General features: G+C 43.0%; 1 protein-coding gene across 1 annotated transcript; it reads left to right on the forward strand.

The window, feature by feature from the left end:
- Positions 1-17: 17 nt before the first annotated feature.
- LOC124284472 (endoribonuclease Dicer-like) lies at positions 18-20423 on the forward strand. The gene is given in 21 exon segments (XM_046720554.1): positions 18-158; positions 1279-1374; positions 1871-2033; positions 2734-4145; positions 5465-5566; positions 6051-6208; positions 6395-6536; positions 6687-6762; positions 7403-7539; positions 7829-8008; positions 8461-8674; positions 9505-10892; positions 10939-11769; positions 11813-12400; positions 12507-14535; positions 14538-15676; positions 16780-16994; positions 17255-17510; positions 18421-18598; positions 19241-19316; positions 19816-20423. Coding segments are annotated over 20 exon segments (9543 nt in total). The 5' UTR covers positions 18-158; the 3' UTR covers positions 19979-20423.
- The last annotated feature ends 352 nt before the right edge of the window (positions 20424-20775 follow it).

The following is a 20775-nucleotide window of genomic DNA, read 5'->3' on the forward strand; positions in this document are numbered from 1 at the left end:
GCGTTTTAGCGTCTGCATTTACAAATTTGAGCTTTTCACCTGAATCACAAACCGAAGTAAATGCATTTTTGGCTAGCGTGACGCAAATTGGAATGATTATGAAGTAAAAACTTCTTTTTTGGTTGGAAATAAAACCAATCAAGTCTTCTAACCTAAAGGTATGGCTTTGATTTGGCAATAATGATCAGTAGATATTGACTCTATTTTCATTTCAATCACTGATTAATGGTTGCAATACACTTGCATTGACAGTAACAGGGCAGTGTATGTTGTGAAGAATCTAGCTTTGCGTGTAGGAATTTGCAAGATTAAAGATAATTCGAACTGCCCTGATCTTGATCCACTGAATATATCCAGAATAGCTAAATTACTGTACCAGTGTACTATACCCCCATACACTCTGACTCTCATACACAGTGAAATATGCCACCTGGATCATACTAGGGATAGTTTCTTAGAGTTATTTTTATTGAAGTTATATGGTGAATAATGACTTAGCATTGGTAAAATCTTTGAATGATAAATCATCATCTAAATATTGTTTTCGTTTGTAATTCAGAATAAGTTAGATAGCTGTCAACAATAGACAATTATCATGAATATAGATTCTTATGACCTGATAGAATGTGTTCTCAATCTATATCAATGCAAAGCTGAATATGCTCGTGTCACGAAGAAGAATCTTAAGAAGGGTATAAAAGAGAACTGAAATCCAGTAGTGGGATCAGGGCTCCAGATAATTTTTCAACATCAGAAGTACGTACTCCATATTTTTTCACAACAGGAGTACTGGAAAACCTCAAGAGTACATTATTGTTTCGTTTCATATATACACCACAGCATTGATAGTCTTGTGTAAACAGGTCAATAAGCAATAAACCAATATATTTCTTCAGATAAATACGTCTGTAAATGATTCTAAGACCGTACACTATTGCTGTGGTGCGTACCTGCTACGTTTTCTAAATTATTTGCTACTGTATTGTGCATATTTTTTATCCGTACATACGCCGATACAGACCTTATCTGGAGCCCTGTGGGATGATATGTATTGAAAAGAAAGCATTGATTGATTGCATATTCAAGGCTGGAGAACATATTTATAATTTCACGTGACTGTTGCATCCATATAATTATTGTGATATGGGGATCATTTCACTGAAATTGGTGTTTCAAGATCATGTTTCTTTGTAGAAATAATTCATTTTTTATATTGTTATGCTGACCATTTGAGAGTATTTCCTTGACTATACAACTTAAATGAAAATGTTGTTATAGATGGTCAAAGGTGGACCAGAGTTTAACAAAAGACTGCCCAGATTTCTGCGACATGAAGACATACCAACAGATACCTTTACACCCAGGACATACCAGGTTTGTCTTTTAAAACTTATTGTCCTCTTCCAGGAATATAGGATTTGTTGCCCACTTTCCTTTACTGCTCTGCTCAACATGCTCAATCAGCGTCAGCAAAACAAAAGGATCACTGTGTTCCTTACTTTTCTAAAATGAACTAGTAACAGCAACACCTGGTCATTTTCAAGAGTATGGAAAAATGTGTTTAACATTTTAAATAAACTTTGTAGGGGATATCCCACGTCGCTTCAGGCTTTCCTTTCACACTGAACATTTGTGCTGTGATGTAACTGGAATTCAATTTCAAGTTCAATCTGCTGAAGCATTGAGATTGGGTCAAAGTTATAGCCCTCTTATGCTGTTTTTTTACTTGTCCTCAGAACAGTTTGAAGTCTTGGGCTAATGGACCAGCAATAATTTCATTTCAAATTTTGCCCTATGAATGTGGGCTTATTTTATTAATTTACATTGAGTAGGTGATGTCATTGACAGAATATGTTGCATGTACTTGTAGGTGGAGCTGCTTGATGCAGCATTACATCGCAACACAATCATATGCCTGGGAAGTAACTCTGGCAAAGCCTTCATCGCACTCATGGCCATCAAGGAGATGGCACACCAGATCAGGAAGGCCTATGATGATGGAGGGAAGAGAACTGTCTACCTTGTGGTGTCCGGTAACATTGATGCTTGATCACCTAAATTAATGAACAGGCACTAAATGTTAACAATGTATGGAAATAATTACACAAGTGTACTTTATGTTCGGGAAGCAATTAAGCATTATGAGGGGAAGCATTAAGCCACCTGAACTGAAACTTCACAATGCCAGTTAAGCTTTGAAACATATTTTTAGGCAAAACGTGAATCTAAGACTTTTCAGCTTGTTCTGAAAAATCATCAAAAATAGTACTTTGAATGACAGTTACATTGTTTTGAATATGAGTTGATATACTTGAAACAAAGAGTAAGTAAACAATGTCACAGGCTCTCTCAGGGTGGTTGGATAGCCTTGTGGTAAAAGCATTTGCTTGTCACACCAAAAACCTGGGTATGGTTCTCCACATGGGTACAATGTGTGGAGCCCATTACTGGTGTCCTATGGTGTCCTACTGGTGATGTTGCATAAATGCTAAAATCCTGAACTCACTCACTCACTCATGTATTCGACTTGAAGTTGAACTATTGTTGTTAATAAAGGTGTCACGAGATTCAAGCTCATATGAAATACTCGATTTGCTAGTTCATTTGATCTCTAGTGAGTGTTCAGGTTTCATGGTTTAAGTGGACTGAGAATGGCTACTTTCCCATTCTTGCCAACATTACCACTGCTGATTGTTTTGACCTCAGTATAGGAGAGCATTAAATTACTTTCAGATCTGGCGGCCGAGGTTGAATGGCAGATCCTCCAGCACCACACTGACCTGACAGTAGGCAAGTACAACTCCGACACCAACCTCGACGACTGGAAACAGGAAGACTGGGTGGCCGAACTCAGGGAGAAGCAGATCCTTGTCATGGTGGCAGACGTGTTTCACACTGCCCTTGACAGCGACTTCCTGCCACTCTCCAGCCTCAATCTGGTTATATTCGATGACTGCCATCTTGCAGTAGGGGACCATCATTATGTGCACATAATGGAACATCTTTCCCCTTCATCGGACGAAGAGCAGCCACAGATTCTGGGTCTGACTGCAGCCATATTGGGAAGTCGTTGCAATGACCCCTATGAGCTGCGGAATGCAATCACATCACTTGAAGCTATGTTACATTCCAGAGCTGAAACTTCCATGCTTGTGATCTCAGAGAGGTATGGCTCACGCCCCAAAGAGGTTGTGTACCAGTGTGAACAAGTTGAGCCCTTGGACATCACCTTGGTGCTGAAGACAATCCTCGAGAATGCTTTGTTCTTCCTCTACGAGTTGCAGTTCACGGAAGAAGAATGTGGGAAGAAGGATCCTCGGCACATTCCCAGGAATGCCTTATCTGAATGCCACAATATTTTGCTCCGACTTGGTCCATGGTGTGCGGCTCGAATTGCAGAAATGTTGATAACCCAAATTGAAAAATCGGAAAAATTGGAAAGCAATCCAATTCCTAAAAGACTGCTTCGCTTTGCATCAACTCAGCTTCGATACATCACAAAGGTTTTCGATAAAGAATTCACACCTGATTATGTGGTTGAAGAATTCCTCGAGTACACAACACCTAAGGTTGTTCAACTTGTCGATATTTTACGGAAGTACAAACCAGATTTAGACTTTATGATTATCAGTAACGAGGATTCCGGGATGTCGGATGAATCGGACCTGTCTGACGACTCCATGGATTTGTCTGATTCGGACGATGATGATGGAAGTCCATCTTCTCATTCTAACAAACAAATTCATATTGCTGTCAAACGAAGCATGGATGGGTTTGAGGATAGGGCCGTTAGCTGTTTCCTTGGTCCAGATGAGAAAAAGTTGATAGGAGTTGTTTTTGTAGAGCAGAGATATGTAGCATTTGCCTTGAACAAACTTATAGAGGAGGTGTGTGGCTGGGACGAGAATCTGTGCTTTATCAAGAGCAACCACCTGACTGGGCCAGGATGGAAGGGAGGCAAGATGAAGAAGGACACGGGGAGGGTGTATCGTAAGCAGGAAGAGACGTTACGCAAGTTCCGCATGCAGGAGCTCAATCTCCTGATATCCACTAGTGTCCTTGAGGAAGGGGTGGACATTCCCAAGTGTAACCTTGTTGTTCGGTTTGATCCTCCCAAAGACTACAGGTCCTATACGCTGGCCAAGGTGAGACACTGATTTATGCGTAGGGATTACCAGGCGTTGAAATGAATAGCTGCTGTTCCAAGACTTGTAGTCTACAGTAGAACTGAAGGACTTGATACTGCTACTTTCTCTCTGTGCATGACATCTAGCATGGAAATGTGTCATTCAAATAGATTTTTATCATTGGTGTTATTATTATCATTTCAATTAGACCAGGCTTTAAAATGAAATATTGCTAATCCGAGACTTGTAAAGCTAAGGGACTAGTTACTGGAAGACTGCTTTTTCTCTCCTCACTTTGAGGTTGGCATCAGCTTGGAAAAAAGTGTCATTAAAATGGATTATTAGGGCTCCTTGCCTCTAGGCAGGAGACCTATTGTAATCTTTCGGATTATTATTATTATTATTTATTATTCCGCAGACTCCGAATCGCTTACACAAAATCACAGAGATGCGCACCGAGGTGTAGATATTCCCCTTAAAAATCTCTAGGCTCTAGTCCCAATAGCAAAGGGGAGATAATTCAAAATTAATTCCAAAATTTCAAAGTTTGACAGCAAATATCTCAAGAACTAATTGTTCCAACACTTCCAATTCACTTGTACAGATGCACAATCGAATTCCCAACAATTTTGGGTCAAGTCGCTAAAACGTACTGTCTGGCAGTTATTTTTGTTGCCAGTATGGTAGATGAAGGCTTGGTGATTCCAGAACACTAATTGTTTTGACCGTAGACCCAAGAACAACTGAGATACAGCCTTTTAAAGAAGGAACTATTTCTTCTCCGGAACTTCTTAAAAGGTACATCACCCCCGCGACCCCGGCTGTATTTTGAAGATCCGCTCGCCTGTCATAAACGTGTTCTGGCTCCGTTTTGGACGATGATTTCTAGCCCTCGGATACAATATATAGAACTAAAGCCAAGGAGCCCTCATCGTTGCTTGCAACTTTATTTATCATTGTTATTATAATCATTTCCTTGTGGGCTACCGTTTGGGAGTACATGGGAACTCTTACAGATCAATGTATTATGCAGGAAAAAATAGAAACCATTTTCTAATGCTCATGGAAGTAACAGTAACACATTTGAAAATTATGGGCACATTAAGGTATTGAAGATCATTTAAACATGCTTGGGTTCTTTTTCAGTACAAGTCAGGGAATTTTAGGAAGTTCAATCTCTAAATCTATATGAACTCAGTCTGTGTTTTCAGTTCTTTGCTTGACAATGGGAAAGTAATTAAAAAATATTAGCTACTGGTTATATTTTATTATGTTCTTGGAGTAATCTAAGTCTGTTGCATCACCATGGTTACATTCATGTGTTTGTGGTGCCCCAGGGTCGGGCTCGATCTAGGGATGCAGAGTACATAATTCTGGTGGAGAGGGACAAGAAGAACACTTTCACAGAGGAACTCAAGATCTTCAAAGGAATAGAGGAGGTAATCTGACCCTAAGCCTTGTTGTCATGGTTACTGCTTAATAGTGTTGTTACACTTTAGTTAAAGGCTGGGAAGATGGCCAAGTGGTTCATGTACTTCACACAAAAGGCCTGGTTTGAATTTACACAAGGTGTAATAAGCGTGTATGTACAGCCAGATGACCTTTAGTTAAAATTCATGCATATTCGTGGGCACGGGTATCCCACTTGTCAAAGGTGCTGCAATTTGCTGTGCAAATACAGAGGATCCAAGCCAGGGATCTTTGATTGTGGGTTCAAATCCAATTTTGCCGCAGTTGTGGTTCTAGGTTTGTCAGCACCATGCTTGTGGGTTTAGCGTAAGTGGATTAATCGGAGACTTGCCACTTTCCTACCACATGATTAAACCTGACTACCTCCTTCACTCATGCATATTCACGGACTAAGCAACCCCATAAATGTGTGTAAATCACTGTCACTATAACAGGTCACCATTACTATTACAGGTTTTGATCGGGGATGGGAGAGGTAGGAAAGATTTAGCTGATGAAGCAGATGAGATCAGTCCTGATATAGTTGTGGACATGCTGCCGCCATATTGTCCAACTGACAACCCGTCTGGTCCCAAGGTCACCATGCAAACAGCCATTGCCCTGGTCAACAGGTAGCTTACACCTCACATTTAATATCTTTGAGTTAGAAGTACCATATGAAGTTTTATCATTTTTCTGTAGATTTGGTAATTGTAATGAATCTGTGTGTTTGTTTTCATGGCAAACAGTAGATTTATAGCCTACACTTAATAATATTAATAAGGCATATTATTGTCGACATACCTTTGTTTCCTTAGGTACTGTGCAAAGTTACCAAGTGATGCCTTCACCCATCTAACACCTCACTGTTCCATTGCCATGGTTACCGACACAGACACTCCAATGTTTGTGGCCTCGCTCAGACTGCCAGTGAACTCGTCCATAAAACAGGAGATAATGGTAACCCTACAACTGATCACAATAATGTAATTCACAAACACAATATTATACTCTCTATGACAGATTGTTCATAAAGAATTGATAAAATGACCCAGAAAAAATGAGCTATGTTAGTTTTTATATGTATACATTCTGCTGTTGTCCTCTCAGGGTGTGGCCATGCCTTCCAAGAAGCTTGCCAAGATGGCTGTAGCATTGAAGATGTGTGAGAAGTTACATAAAGCAGGTGAGAAATCATTTGTCAAACAGATGAACATCGCTATGTAATTAAACTTGAACACTTTTAACCGATTTTCACCTCAGCGCTCTTTATAAGTCACCCCATGGGGATTCTGGGATATAATAAATATGCCCAGCATTGTATAGCTGTTGTAAGAGCCAAAAAGGCACAGCTGGTCAGACTGTGGGATGTGTCTGATGGCTCATTTCACTCCCTTGGTTTGTCTGGTCCAGACTTAAACATTTACAGGCTGCTCGGATGTGAATGAGTATTATACTTTCACTCAGTTCATCATCTTTTGTACATATGTACAAAAAATATTGTCAAGCTCATTAAGAAATTGTCACATTGATTGCAGTGAAAATGTGCAAAATGTCATCAGTTTAAGTGTACACTGTCATCTGTGGATTTGTTGCATTACATCATCACTCTGTGTGTAAAATGTCATCCGTTTGTGTGTACATTCTCATCTGTAGGCTTATATTACATCATAACTCTGTAATATATCATCAGTTTGTGTGCTCTCTGTCATTGGTAGACTTTGTTGTATTACATCATCATTCTGTGTGTAAAATGTCATCAGTTTGTGTGTACACTGTCATCTATTTGCTGTATTGATTTACATTGTCATTGAATGTTTCTGCAGGTGAGTTGGATGACAACTTGATGCCTGTGGGGAAGGAGATGTTTGTCTATGAGGAAGAAGAGGAATGGGAAGAGGAGGACGTCGCTGGTCAGGCTCGCCCAGGGACAACAAAGAGAAAGCAGTACTATTACAAAAAAGTAGGCAAAGTAGTAGTTCACCACTTCATGATTGTCCACTTTTTCTCCAGGGCTTGAAATTCAATAAACCTATCCTAACCCATGGATCTGTTCATGAGGTTTTTATGATCCCAGATTACCCCCCTTATAGAAACAGAGAAAATTTCTACATAAACATTACGAATTGTTCAGCTTTGTAGTTATATGGGCTTAGAGCATGTCCGTGGTGTTCAACCGTAGAGCCATATATGTGGCCTTGTTATCATTATTAATAATGTCAGGATGCTGATGGCGGTGTGTTATATTTCAGGCAGCAGATGCATTTGTTCAAAGTCATGTCCGCCCAGATGAGCCCTGCAATCTGTACTTCATCAACCTCAAACTGACAGGGCCAATCACAGATGAGCAGAACACCCGCGGCAGACGCATATATGCACCAGAGGATACTGCACAGTCGCTGGGTCTACTTTCATCAAAAGAAATCCCCCTGGTGAGCTACTATCATGTACTTCAATATCACACTGAGTAATCACAGCAGTTCCCTTGTTTGGGCGTCCTTGAAATGGCTTTTAATATTGCCAAGCCAGCTTAAGACCTTCCACTGGGAGATACAGCTTTTTGAGAAAGTGGGTGCACACTTCATTTTCACGAGAGTTACAATGGTCATTTAATAAACTTTCAGGACAAAATGGGGGTGGGTAAAGTGTTTGCTTGTTATGGCAAAAACCTAGATCCAATTCCCACTGGTTTGAATACCCATATGGGTTCCAAGTTTACTGCCCAGTGTACTGCCCATTTCTGTTGTCCCTCATGTTGATATTGCTGGAATATTGCTGAAAATGGCATAAAACAGTACTCCCTCACTCACTGTTTCATATAGCTTGAGGAGGTAAGTTATAGTAACATAAATGTTTTGATCAAGTGAAATGTCTTGTTTTGTAGGTCCCTCATTTTCCAGTGTACACTCGATCAGGGGAGGTAACTGTCTCTGTGGACCTGATCCAGTCAAATGTAGTGCTTGGTCAGGAAGACCTGAAGAAAATCGGGAAATTTCATCAGTTTGTGTTCACCAGTGTCCTTCACCTTGAGAAAGACCCCATGGAATTTGCTGTTTCTAGTGCTGATGTCGGCTATCTTATTGTTCCGCTTGACAAAGGTAGGTCACAGTTCGACCAAGTAGTGATGGACACATGAAAGACTTTCGCATAAATTTGTAGAACAAAGGATCTGCATGTGCAGTCAGTGTCAGTATGTGTCATACACTTAAAATTCCAATACATTTATAGTTCAATATGTGTATGCACGGACCTATCATATGTTTTAAAAGTTGAATGTATTTTACCTGCAGTCAGGAAGTAAGTAATAACGACCGGCAGCTATATGTAAATTAATCATACCCAACTGGAAACATTCAAATAAGGAAAATCAAGGACTTTGAATGTTCCCAAATAATGATGTTTGGATGTGAAAGGTGTCAGAATTTGTGTGAAACCAGTCAAGCATTCACCACAGTGGGAACATTATGGTGTGCAATGACATATCTGTTGACATAATATGTTCAGTATATATTACCATTACTTAAAAGGAGTTGAACAACACCCTATACTTTCTTGTTACTCAAGTGGCATCACAGATTAAGGGCTGGTGGGGTAGCCTAGTGGTTAAAGTATTCGCTTGTCACGCCGTAGACCTGGGTTCGATTCCCCACATGGGTACAATGTGTGAAGCCCATTTCTGGTGTCCCCCACCATGATATTGCTGGAATATTGCTAAAAGCGGCATAAAACAACTCATTCACTCAACTCACAGGTTAGCTTTACTAATATGAAAAAAAATCTGTTTTTGCTTAACTTTTTTTGAGCAGTATGTGTGAATATTTACATAAGCCCACCATTATATTTAAGGTGATATGAATATTCAGTAATTTGCCTGAATAGTATGCTTGCATTAATGTGATATTTCCTTATTGTTAACCTTCTTTTCAAGATTTGTCCACTGAGAGTGGCTTGGGAATCCAGTGGGACTTTGTGAACCTTGTCCAGTCCACTGCCAACCCAGAGAAAAAGAAGAATGTGTTTGACAAGAAACGCGGTGTGTTTGAGTTCCGCCAGGAGGACTTTGCAGATGCTGTGGTGATGCCATCATACCGTAACATCGATCAGCCCCAACACTTCTACGTTGCTGAAATCCGTTTTGACCTCAACCCAACTAGTCCCTTCCCTTCGCCCGAGTTGTACAAAACATTCAATGAATACTACACCACCAAGTATGGGCTGACCATCACCAACACAGACCAGCCCCTCCTTGATGTGGACCACACGTCTGCTCGCCTCAACCTCCTCACTCCGCGCTACATGAACCAGAAGGGTGTGGCCCTGCCAACAAGCAGTGCAGAGACCAAGCGTGCTCGGCGAGAGAATCTGCAGCAAAAACAGATCCTAGTCCCAGAACTGTGTGATATACATGTCTTCCCAGCTTCTCTGTGGCGGAAGGCTGTTTGTCTGCCAGCTGTTCTCTACAGGATGAATTATCTTCTCCTTGCGGAGGAGATTAGAAAACGCATTGCAAAGGAAACAGGCATTGGGGTTGTGGAATTGCCTTGTGACTTTCGATTTCCACAGCTGGATTTTGGATTTGAAACAAATCCTGAAAAGTTAAAATGTGACACTGAGGAAGGTCAGGACAAGGATGTCAGTGACGATGAAAAACAGAACTCTTTTGAAAGGCAGGAAAGTCCAACAGATGATGTACATTCATGTGATTCTAGTCAGAAGTCTGATGAAAAGGATAAACTGCCGTCCAGTCCCAATGAAAGTAGTCCCCCTGTCATCTCCCGGGATGACCTGAAGGCAATTGAGGACAAGGGAGAGATGTCATCAGATAGTGATTCAGGTATTGCCTCGGCAGGCTCAGAAGTCAGTGTAGCAGACATTGGAGCTCAACCCAAGTGTGATACCAGTACAACTGATCTGTCTGCCCAGCCAAATAGCAACACACCTGATGCAAGTACCAGCACCACAGGTGTACAGTCCAAGTCTGACCATGCTGATACCACTGCCACAACCGTTCAGCCTCAGACAGACAGTGTAGTGTCAGATGCTGGTACCAGTGCCACAGCCGTTCAGCCTCAGACAGACAGTGTAGTGTCAGATGCTGGTACCAGTGCAACAGCCGTTCAGCCTCAGACAGACAGTGTAGTGTCAGATGCTGGTACCAGTGCAACAGCCGTTCAGCCTCAGACAGACCGTGTAGTGTCAGATGCTGGTACCAGTGCAACAGCCGTTCAGCACCTGACAGAGAGTGTAGTGTCAGATGCTGGTACCAGTGCCACAGCCGTTCAGCACCTGACAGAGAGTCCTGTGTCTAAGGCAGATGTCAGTGCCACAGCTGTTCAGTCCCAGACAGACTGTGCTATGTTAGAGACAGATATCTGCGCCAAAGATGTTCAGCCCAAGACAGACAGTGCTGTGTCAGATGCATGTACCAGTGCCACAGCCGTTCAGCCTCAGAGAGACAGTACTGTGTCAGACGCAGATACCAGTGCCACAGGTGTTCAGCCTCAGACAGACAGTGCTGTGTCAGACGCGGATACCAGTGCCACAGGTGTTCAGCCTCAGACAGACTGTGCTGTGTCAGACGCAGATACCAGTGCCACAGGTGTTCAGCCTCAGTCAGACGGTGCTGTGTCAGATGCAGATACCAGTGCCACAGGTGTTCAGCCTCGGACAGACTGTGCTGTGTCAGATGCAGATACCAGTGCCACAGGTGTTCAGCCTCAGACAGACTGTGCTGTGTCAGATGCAGATACCAGTGCCACAGGTGTTCAGCCTCAGACAGACAGTGCTGTGTCAGACGCGGATACCAGTGCCACAGGTGTTCAGCCTCAGACAGACGGTGCTGTGTCAGATGCAGATACCAGTGCCACAGGTGTTCAGCCTCAGACAGACAGTGCTGTGTCAGACGCGGATACCAGTGCCACAGGTGTTCAGCCTCAGACAGTGCTGTGTCACGGATACCAGTGCCACAGGTGTTCAGCCTGTCAGTGCTGTGTCAGATGCAGATACCAGTGCCACAGGTGTTCAGCCTCAGACAGACAGTGCTGTGTCAGGCAGTGATACCAGTGCCACAGGTGTTCAGCCTCAGAGAGACAGTACTGTGTCAGGCGAGGATAGTGCCACAGGTGTTCAGCCTCAGACAGACAGTGCTGTGTCAGGCGAGGATACCAGCCAGGTGTTCAGCCTCAGACAAACAGTACTGTGTCAGGCGCTGAGATACCAGTGCCACAGGTGTTCAGCCTCAGACAGACAGTGCTGTGTCAGATGCAGATACCAGTGCCACAGGTGTTCAGCCTCAGACAGACAGTGCTGTGTCAGACGCGGATACCAGTGCCACAGGTGTTCAGCCTCAGACAGACAGTGCTGTGTCAGACGAGGATACCAGTGCCACAGGTGTTCAGCCTCAGACAGACAGTACTGTGTCAGACGAGTATACCAGTGCCACGGGTGTTCAGCCTCAGACAAACAGTACTGTGTCAGACGCTGATACCAGTGCCACAGGTGTTCAGCCTCAGACAGACAGTGCTGTGTCAGACGAGGATACCAGTGCCACAGGTGTTCAGCCTCAGACAGACTGTGCTGTGTCAGACGCGGATACCAGTGCCACAGGTGTTCAGCCTCAGACAGACAGTGCTGTGTCAGACGAGATACCAGTGCCACAGGTGTTCAGCCTCAGACAGACGGTGCTGTGTCAGATGCAGATACCAGTGCCACAGGTGTTCAGCCTCAGACAGACAGTGCTGTGTCAGACGCAGGATACCAGTGCCACGGGTGTTCAGCCTCAGACAGACAGTACTGTGTCAGACGAGGATACCAGTGCCACGGGTGTTCAGCCTCAGACAAACAGTACTGTGTCAGACGCTGATACCAGTGCCACAGGTGTTCAGCCTCAGACAGACAGTGCTGTGACGAGGATGTGCCACGGGTGTTCAGCCTCAGACAGACAGTACTGTGTCAGACGCGGATACCAGTGCCACAGGTGTTCAGCCTCAGACAAACAGTGCTGTGTCAGACGAGTATACCAGTGCCACGGGTGTTCAGCCTCAGACAAACAGTACTGTGTCAGACGCTGATACCAGTGCCACAGCCGTTCAGCCTCAGACAGACAGTACTGTGTCAGACGAGGATACCAGTGCCACAGGTGATCAGCCTCAGACAGACAGTGCTGTGTCAGACGAGGATACCAGTGCCACAGGTGATCAGCCTCAGACAGACTGTGCTGTGTCAGATGCATATAGAACAACCACAGGCGTTCAGCCACAAACATACTGTGATGTGGAAGATGCAGATACCGCAAATATGCAGAAGAAATGTGTCATATCTGCCAAAACCATTGCAACAACTAGTACCACAAATATGCACGACTCTATCATGCATGATAAGGAAACCAGACCAAATGACAGTTACACATCCCAGTCAGACCACAGTCCCACTGGTGCACAGTCACACCAGACAGGTTCTTCTGTAGCTCCTGTAGAAACTAGTTCCAAGAGTTTAGAAACCGTTAATGAACCCATACCACTTAGTACAAAACAACAGACAGATTGTTTTGTACCTGGTACAGAAACCAGTGTTTCTGGTACACTGCCCAAGATAGACTGTACAGTGCCTGATATGGAACTGAGTGTAGTCGGTAAACTTGAACATTGCAGCAAGTCATTTGCAAACCATACTTCTACTGATGATATTCCGTTAGTCACAGGCAATGTAATAGAAGTTGTAGATGACAGACATGCAAGATTTGACAATGTGTTGGAAACAAACTCTATGCAGATTAAGAACAGAAATGATTCTTTATGTCGTATGGACAGAAATGTATGTGAAGACTTTGTGAAGGAATCTGGAACTGCAGATTCTGAAGGGAACGATACTCAATGGTGCTCAACTGAAGTTAGCAATGCAACTGTCTGCAGTAATGCACAGTCCGCAGAGGACACTCCAGAGTCCTGTGATGCTGCAGGACCCCCAGCAAGTCCAGACCACGGCCCGGTGCTCAACACTTCACCTAGTACAGCACACACTGGAACAAACATAATACACAATCAAACTAGTCACTCATCAGAAAGGTGCTCATCACTAACTCATGCTCATTCCAATATGGTAATCTCCGAACCTCTCAAAGAAAATATCCAAGCTGATCCTCAAATGTCAGTTGATCCTGACTCCTCACCCCTTCAGGTGGACCACTTTCAGTATACATCCTCCACATCTTGGGAAAACTCTTCAGCCAGTCACCATGGTGATGTAACAGATCCCAATGTGATGGATTCATGCCAACACATGATCTCACAAACAGAACAATATAGTACAGAAACCCCTGCTCAAATTAAGCTAGATGATCAAGGAAAGGACAGTGTGAAGGCTGATGGGCAGACTGCTCAATACTCTGATGCAAGCAAACAGTCCTCTGTGTCAAAAAGTGACCTTCTTAGCGAACCAGCTGCCGAAACAGTGTTCAATGCAAATCCTCGGTGTGATTCTTCCGACCAGACAAAAGACAGCCCAGCATCAGGATGGGATGATGATTCTGTGTTACAGCTGACCTCGATCGGGGGTCCTTCAATTAGGCAGCAAGAGGATGAAACTGAAGGTAACTGCTGTGATAAGGACAATGCAGGTTCTTATAGTAATGATGCTGATGCTGACTTTGGTGTCTGGTCCTACCCGGGTTGTGGAGAGCCTTGTCCTGACAGTGACGCCTCCTCCTCCACAACATCAGAAGAGGTGGAACTGGAACTGACATCTCAGCCAAACATCTGCCTGGATGAGGATCGAGATCTCAGTACTTTCGTCGGACCAAGCCCCTGTCTGATTTTACAGGCGTTAACAATGTCCAATGCTAATGACTTTTTCAGTTTGGAAAGATTAGAAACTATTGGTGACTCGTTTCTCAAGTATGCCATCACTGTATATCTCTACTGCTCGTACCCAGGCATTCACGAAGGAAAGCTGAGTTACCTCCGAGCAAACAAGTCAGTAATTACAATCTGTATAGACTCGGTAGGAAGCGCCGTTTGGCGGAGTGTATGGTGTCAGCCAAGTTTGAACCCTATGAGAACTGGCTCCCTCCGGGATACATCATCAACGAGAACAGGAGGAGAGGCCCGGTGCCAAGAGTGGTCATTGCTAACTCTGGCAAGAAGATGTCAAGTAATGCCAAAAAGACTGATTCCGATTCCACAGTGGCCAAATTATTCGAGGACAAGAAGAAACGAGATCGTAGTAAACTTGATAAAGCAGAAGTGTGTGATCTGATAAGTGAGAAAGAGAAATCTGAGAGTAAAGATGTATCTGAGGATTCTGAAGGAAATGTGACAAAGAAACTTGGGTGTGGTGAAATGGATGACACACTTAGAGTTGACGCTGAATCTGAAGGTAAGGTGGCCGATAATCCTGAATCTGAGAACAAGCATCTCAATAATGAGGATTGTAAAGAAAACATGTCAAAGAAACAGGAAGCAGACAAAAATAGAACTGATATGGATTCTGAAGGAAGTGTAACTGTGGAAACTGAAACTGTAAACAAGCATAGTGTTGCTGCTGTTTGTGAAGAGAGCTTAAGTGAGGATGTTGTTTGTGAAGAGAGCTTAAGTGAGGATGTTGTTTGTGAAGAGAGCTTAAGTGAGGATGTTGGTTGTGATACTGAATCTATTTATATGGAAGAGGACGATGCTCTTGTCAACACATCTGCTCCATCAAACAGTGCTGCCAGTCACACATCTGCTGATATGGAACAAACCACGACTGTGTCCACAGCAGACCATGGTGACGGGACAATAGAACAAAGTGGATGTGTGCCACCTATGAGTGATGTAGAACGTCAGAAGTTTGACCAGGAGCTTGAAGAAATTGACCTGATCCAAGAGGCCGACAAGATTGAGGACTTGACTGATGACACTCTGGCTTTAGTGCCCTACAGTCTACAGACTCAGCATGGGATTCCAGACAAGAGTGTGGCTGACAGTGTGGAGGCTCTGATTGGCTGCTACCTGACCACTTGCGGGAAGAAGGCAGCGCTGATGTTCATGTCGTGGCTGGGTCTGAAGGTGTTGCCGAGGAAGGATCAACGAGTGGGAATGGTTCGCAGGAAGGAAGGACAGCAGGTTTGTGTGATGGTGTTATTTGGAACAGGAATTTACAAAATAACTTCAAAAACACACAAATAAAAATACATTTAGGGACAAAACACATATTGTAGGGAAACTTTATCATTGGACTTATCATTATGGAAATATTTAAACTTTATTCATCTGTTTTACAGGTGCTCTTTTGATATGTTTTGGCAAAATATGTCATGGTTTGAACTCTGGATTAGAATAGGTCCGGAACAACCGATGCTTGTCGTAAAAGGTGACAAAATGGGTTGAGTGGTCAGCCTGACAGAGTTGATTGCCTATTACCTTACCTGAATGACATGGGATATTGCTCATGATATCAATCACTGGATTGTCTATTCCAGACTCAGTTTTTTACAGCTACCTTTAAACTTCTTGTCCCCCGCCACAACTTGAAATGGGGGATTATGTATTCAGCAGCGTCCATCGTACGCATTCTTATCGTGACAGCCCGATTCTTGTTAACAGACATCGAAATTCCATGCACTGTTGTACCCAATATCTTCAAATTTGGTGACAGCCTACATTGGGGGGATTACACAGACATCAGTCGATTTAGGTGACCTTGACCTTATTTTCAAGGTCACCACAACACTTTGACCACTTTTCAAACTTGTTAATGTGATATCTCATGCACTGTTGTGCCCAATGTCTTCAAATTTGGTGACAGCCTTCATTGGGGGATTATGCAGACACCAGTCAATTTGAGTGACCTTGACCTTATCACCATGACATTTTGACCACTTTTCAAACTTCTGTAAACGTGTTGTCTCATAAAATGCACCACCCAATTTTAGCCTCCGAGCTGAAGAATATATTGCCATTTCTTACAAATTTGATGTTAGGAATTCACATAACTGGTATCAGGATATGGTAGGGTAATACAGGGGTGGGGGTACCCAGGTACAGAATTTGGACCCATCCCAGCCCTAATGCAGACTGATACTGACAGTGGATATATGCATCTGCATCTATACATTCAAATGTACTCTTGTAAGTGTCCTATTTATGTGATCCATGTAAGATTTGTGAGGTTAATTTCCACCTGTTGTCTATTTCGTTAGAAGTTGACAACTCTATTTATCCACCAGGTGAGTGAGTATGAGTTTGAGGAGCTGCAGTGTCCCCCGTCGCCGCTGTTCCTGGCAGGACACCAACACGCCAACAACATGCTGATCCATCTCCTGGACGGCTACAACGTCTTCGAGGAGAAGATCGGCTACACGTTCCAGGACCGTTCTTACCTGCTACAGGCCTTCACTCACGCCTCCTACCATTACAACTCCATCACCGACTGCTATCAGAGGTACACACCATACCATACCATACTATAGTTGGGTTTTATACAGGGTTTTCCTAACACCTGATGTTGGATGATTGCATTGTTACCTCAGACTTCTTAAGATTTTGCAACTTTTTGCCACATCCAGGTTTTTGTCAATATGCAAAACAGTTCTGGTTCATGTAGGGACTATTTTCTGAGGGTAAGTGGAATACAAAATTTGTTTTACTTTGTGACTCTCTTTGATATGGTGCACTTGCTGTAAGACACACGCTATATTTCAGGCTGGAGTTTCTTGGAGATGCAATCCTGGACTACGTGATCACCCGTCATCTGTACGAGGATTCGCAGAAGTATTCTCCGGGCATCCTGACCGACCTGAGGTCCGCCCTTGTGAACAACAACATCTTTGCAGCTCTGGCAGTGAAGTGGGATTTCCACAAGTACTTCAAGGCCATCTCTCCAGCGCTGTTCCACGTCATTGAGAAGTTTGTGGCCAGACAGAAGGACAAGGAGGATGAGATTGACATTGAGGATGAGGTGAGACTTTCATAGCACCAACAACACTGTGAACTGCATGATCTGATCAAATGATGGTGCAGGGGGTATCATTCAGCAGACTGTAAATGTAGTGACTGATAACAAAGTGAACTGTATTGTACTTGGGAGTGTTTGGTGATTGGTTGTTATCCTTTGGTGATTGGTTGTTATCCTTTGGTGATTGGTTGTTATCCTTTGGTGATTGGTTGTTATCCTTTGGTGATTGGTTGTTATCCTTTGGTGATTGGTTGTTATCCTTTGGTGATTGGTTGTTATGGTTGTTATCCTTTGGTGATTGGTTGTTATCCCTTTAGTGATTGGTTGTTATCCTTTGGTGATTCCTTTGTTTATCATTTGGTGAATGGTTGTTATCCTTTGGTGATTGGTTGTTATCCTTTGGTGATTGGAACTTTGGTGATTGGTTGTTATCCTTTTGTTATCTTGTTTGGTGCTATTGGTTGTTTTTTATCCTATGTTTGATGGCTAGTTTCTTTTAGTTGCCTAGTGACGAATGGTTCTGAACCATTTTCTGTATTTTAGTTGTTTATCTTGATCATAAGTGTCCTTTGTATTTTAGTTGCCTTGTTGTTATGCCTTGTTACCCTGTGTCCTGTACAGTTGCCTTGTTACCCATGTTTTGGCTGATTTTCCTGCTAGTTGCCTTGTTACCCGTGTTTTGATAGCTGATTGTCCTGTATTTTAGTTGCCTTGTTACCCGTGTTTTGACAGATAAGGTTCCTGTATTTTAGTTGCCTTGTTACCCGTGTTTTGATTACGGTTCCTGTATTTTAGTTGCCTAGTTACCCATGTTTTGATAGCTAAGTTTCCTGTGTTTTAGTTGCCTAGTTACCCGTGTTCTGATGAATGTTCCTGTATTTTAGTTGCCTTGTTACCCATGTTGTTTTAACAGTTCCAGATGCTGGAGGATGGGGATGAGGACAGTGAGCAGGTGGAGGAGGTGGAGCTGGAGATACCTAAAGCTCTGGGAGATATCTTTGAGTCTGTTGCTGGTGCTATCTACCTTGACAGTGGCATGTCCCTGGACACTGTGTGGAGAGTGTACTACCGCATCATGCGACCCCAGATAGGTATGCAGTTCTCACACACTTGTAGTGACAATCCCATGTGAAATGGAAACCCCAAGTCTCTGATTCGCGATGTCCATAGGTCTGATTATAACAGGCTACTCTATAGATAAGTCAGGGATGTGTTCGTCAATCTTTGGTATGTGTCAAAATGTTTTGTTTTTTCAGGGTGAATGTTCTAAGGTCTCATGTACTGGCAAATAAGGATAAGTTAAGCACTGACCCGACAATTGACCCGTATAAGCATGTATGAGTGCCGCCCACTGGCACTTGCCATTTTTAGCAAAGGGGCTCCAGGTTGACCGCGATCAAGTGTAGTGGGACTTGCTACACCGACGTGAGAGTCTTATGAGCAAGGCATGTGCAGCTACACGCGGAATCAATTTCATCATCATGCAATGCGCGTACACTAGCCTACATCTGCTCTATCTTTCACAAACCAAATGGGTTTGCTCATTGCCGTGCACCGCCTACTTCTCGTAAACGCGTTCGCTGCGCCGATCCAACTTATCCTTGTTTGCCAGTAGTTTTCAGTATCATCTTTGCCTTGACAATCCACAGGTATGATGCAAACGTGTAAACCAGGTAAAGAATTCATATAATATCGCCGACAAAAGATCACCAAATCTTTTTATGTTATTCCAGAAAAGTACCTGAAGAGCATCCCCAAGTCTCCTGTGAGAGAATTATTGGAGCTGGAGCCTGAGACAGCCAAGTTCGAGTGAGTTGTCTCCCCTGTGTGTGCAGGAGTTGGTTCATATGGTTAGACTTCATGACAGCATGGAATGTTGCTGATAATATCACTCACCAGTTTGCCTTGTCCACACTCAATTATTTACGACACCTGAAAAGATAGTCTTCTGTTAGAATTGGTCTTCAGCAACCCATGCTTGTCGTAAGAGGCGACTGATGGGATTGGGTGGTCAGACTCTTTGACTTGGTTAACACATGTCATCATATCCCAATTGTGTAGATTGATGCTCATGATCAGCGGATTGTCTGGTCCAGACATGATTATTTACAGACTACACTATATAGCTGGAAAATTGCTGATGTTGCCATTAAACAACAAACAAACAATTATTTACGAGCTGTATACTATCTCATGTAGCTGGAATATTGCTTGTGGGACATAAACAACAGACAAACAAATAGATATTTGTATGAGGTGTATACCTTTTACAAAGTACATAGCATCAATTTGGAGCATCTGTTTTCAGGAAACCTGAACGCACAATGGAAGGAAAGATCCGAGTGACAGTGAATGTGGTAGGCAAGGGAGTCTTCAGTGGTATTGGCCGCAACTACAGAATCGCAAAGAGTGCTGCTGCCAAGAAAGCTTTGAGAATCATCCGCTCTATGCAAATGGGAGGGCTTGAGTGATGTCCATATGCTCAGCAAGTCTGCCTTGACCTGTGACCTCTTCATGCCATACCTCAGTCTGGACTGTAGTCCCAGCTAACTGACCATGCCTTCCAGTCTTCTGTCCACTGACTGACCAGGCCTGGGAGTTTTCTATTCAAGGTCCCTGATGAGATGGGACATCTTTTGACCTTGACCTTCATCATCGTATAGACACTAGCTAAAGTCACTGACATTTTGAAAATATATATGTTTTATTTATGAGAACAATGGTTCATAAAGTTGAAATTGTAAATATTCGGAATTTAGATATGAGATTAACAGAATTAAGGTATAAGATATATCACACTTACATGTATATGTTATGATGACTAGGGGTGAAATAGTATACCAAGGTATTAGTAGAACCGCGGTAATTTGCCTTCGGTTCGGTATACCGTAATGCAATCCAAAAATTCTCGGTTTTATCTAGTCATAAAATGACAGTTTTGTTCATTCAAAATAACAAAGATTATGGTTATTTTTTTCCATGTTATTAAACAATGTAAGGTTTGGTTCTTTTTGTCAATTTTCTGCATTATGATCACATCTAATATACCGAACCGAACATCTTGTACCGCAATACGTACCGTACCATGGTAAGAGCGTACCGTTTCACCCCTAATGATAACCAGTTTGTGTTGTAATATTATAAGTTTTCTAGAATCTAGAGTCAGGGTTGTTGGAAAGTAAAATTAATCATACACTCTACTGTTCAAAATGAATGTCTTCCTGATCACAACTATGGCTCAGTCACAGATATGATTCAAGGGATGTTA

This window comes from Haliotis rubra, unplaced genomic scaffold, assembly GCF_003918875.1.
Source record: "Haliotis rubra isolate DU_JTF1 unplaced genomic scaffold, ASM391887v1 Scf337, whole genome shotgun sequence".
Taxonomy (NCBI): domain Eukaryota; kingdom Metazoa; phylum Mollusca; class Gastropoda; order Lepetellida; family Haliotidae; genus Haliotis; species Haliotis rubra.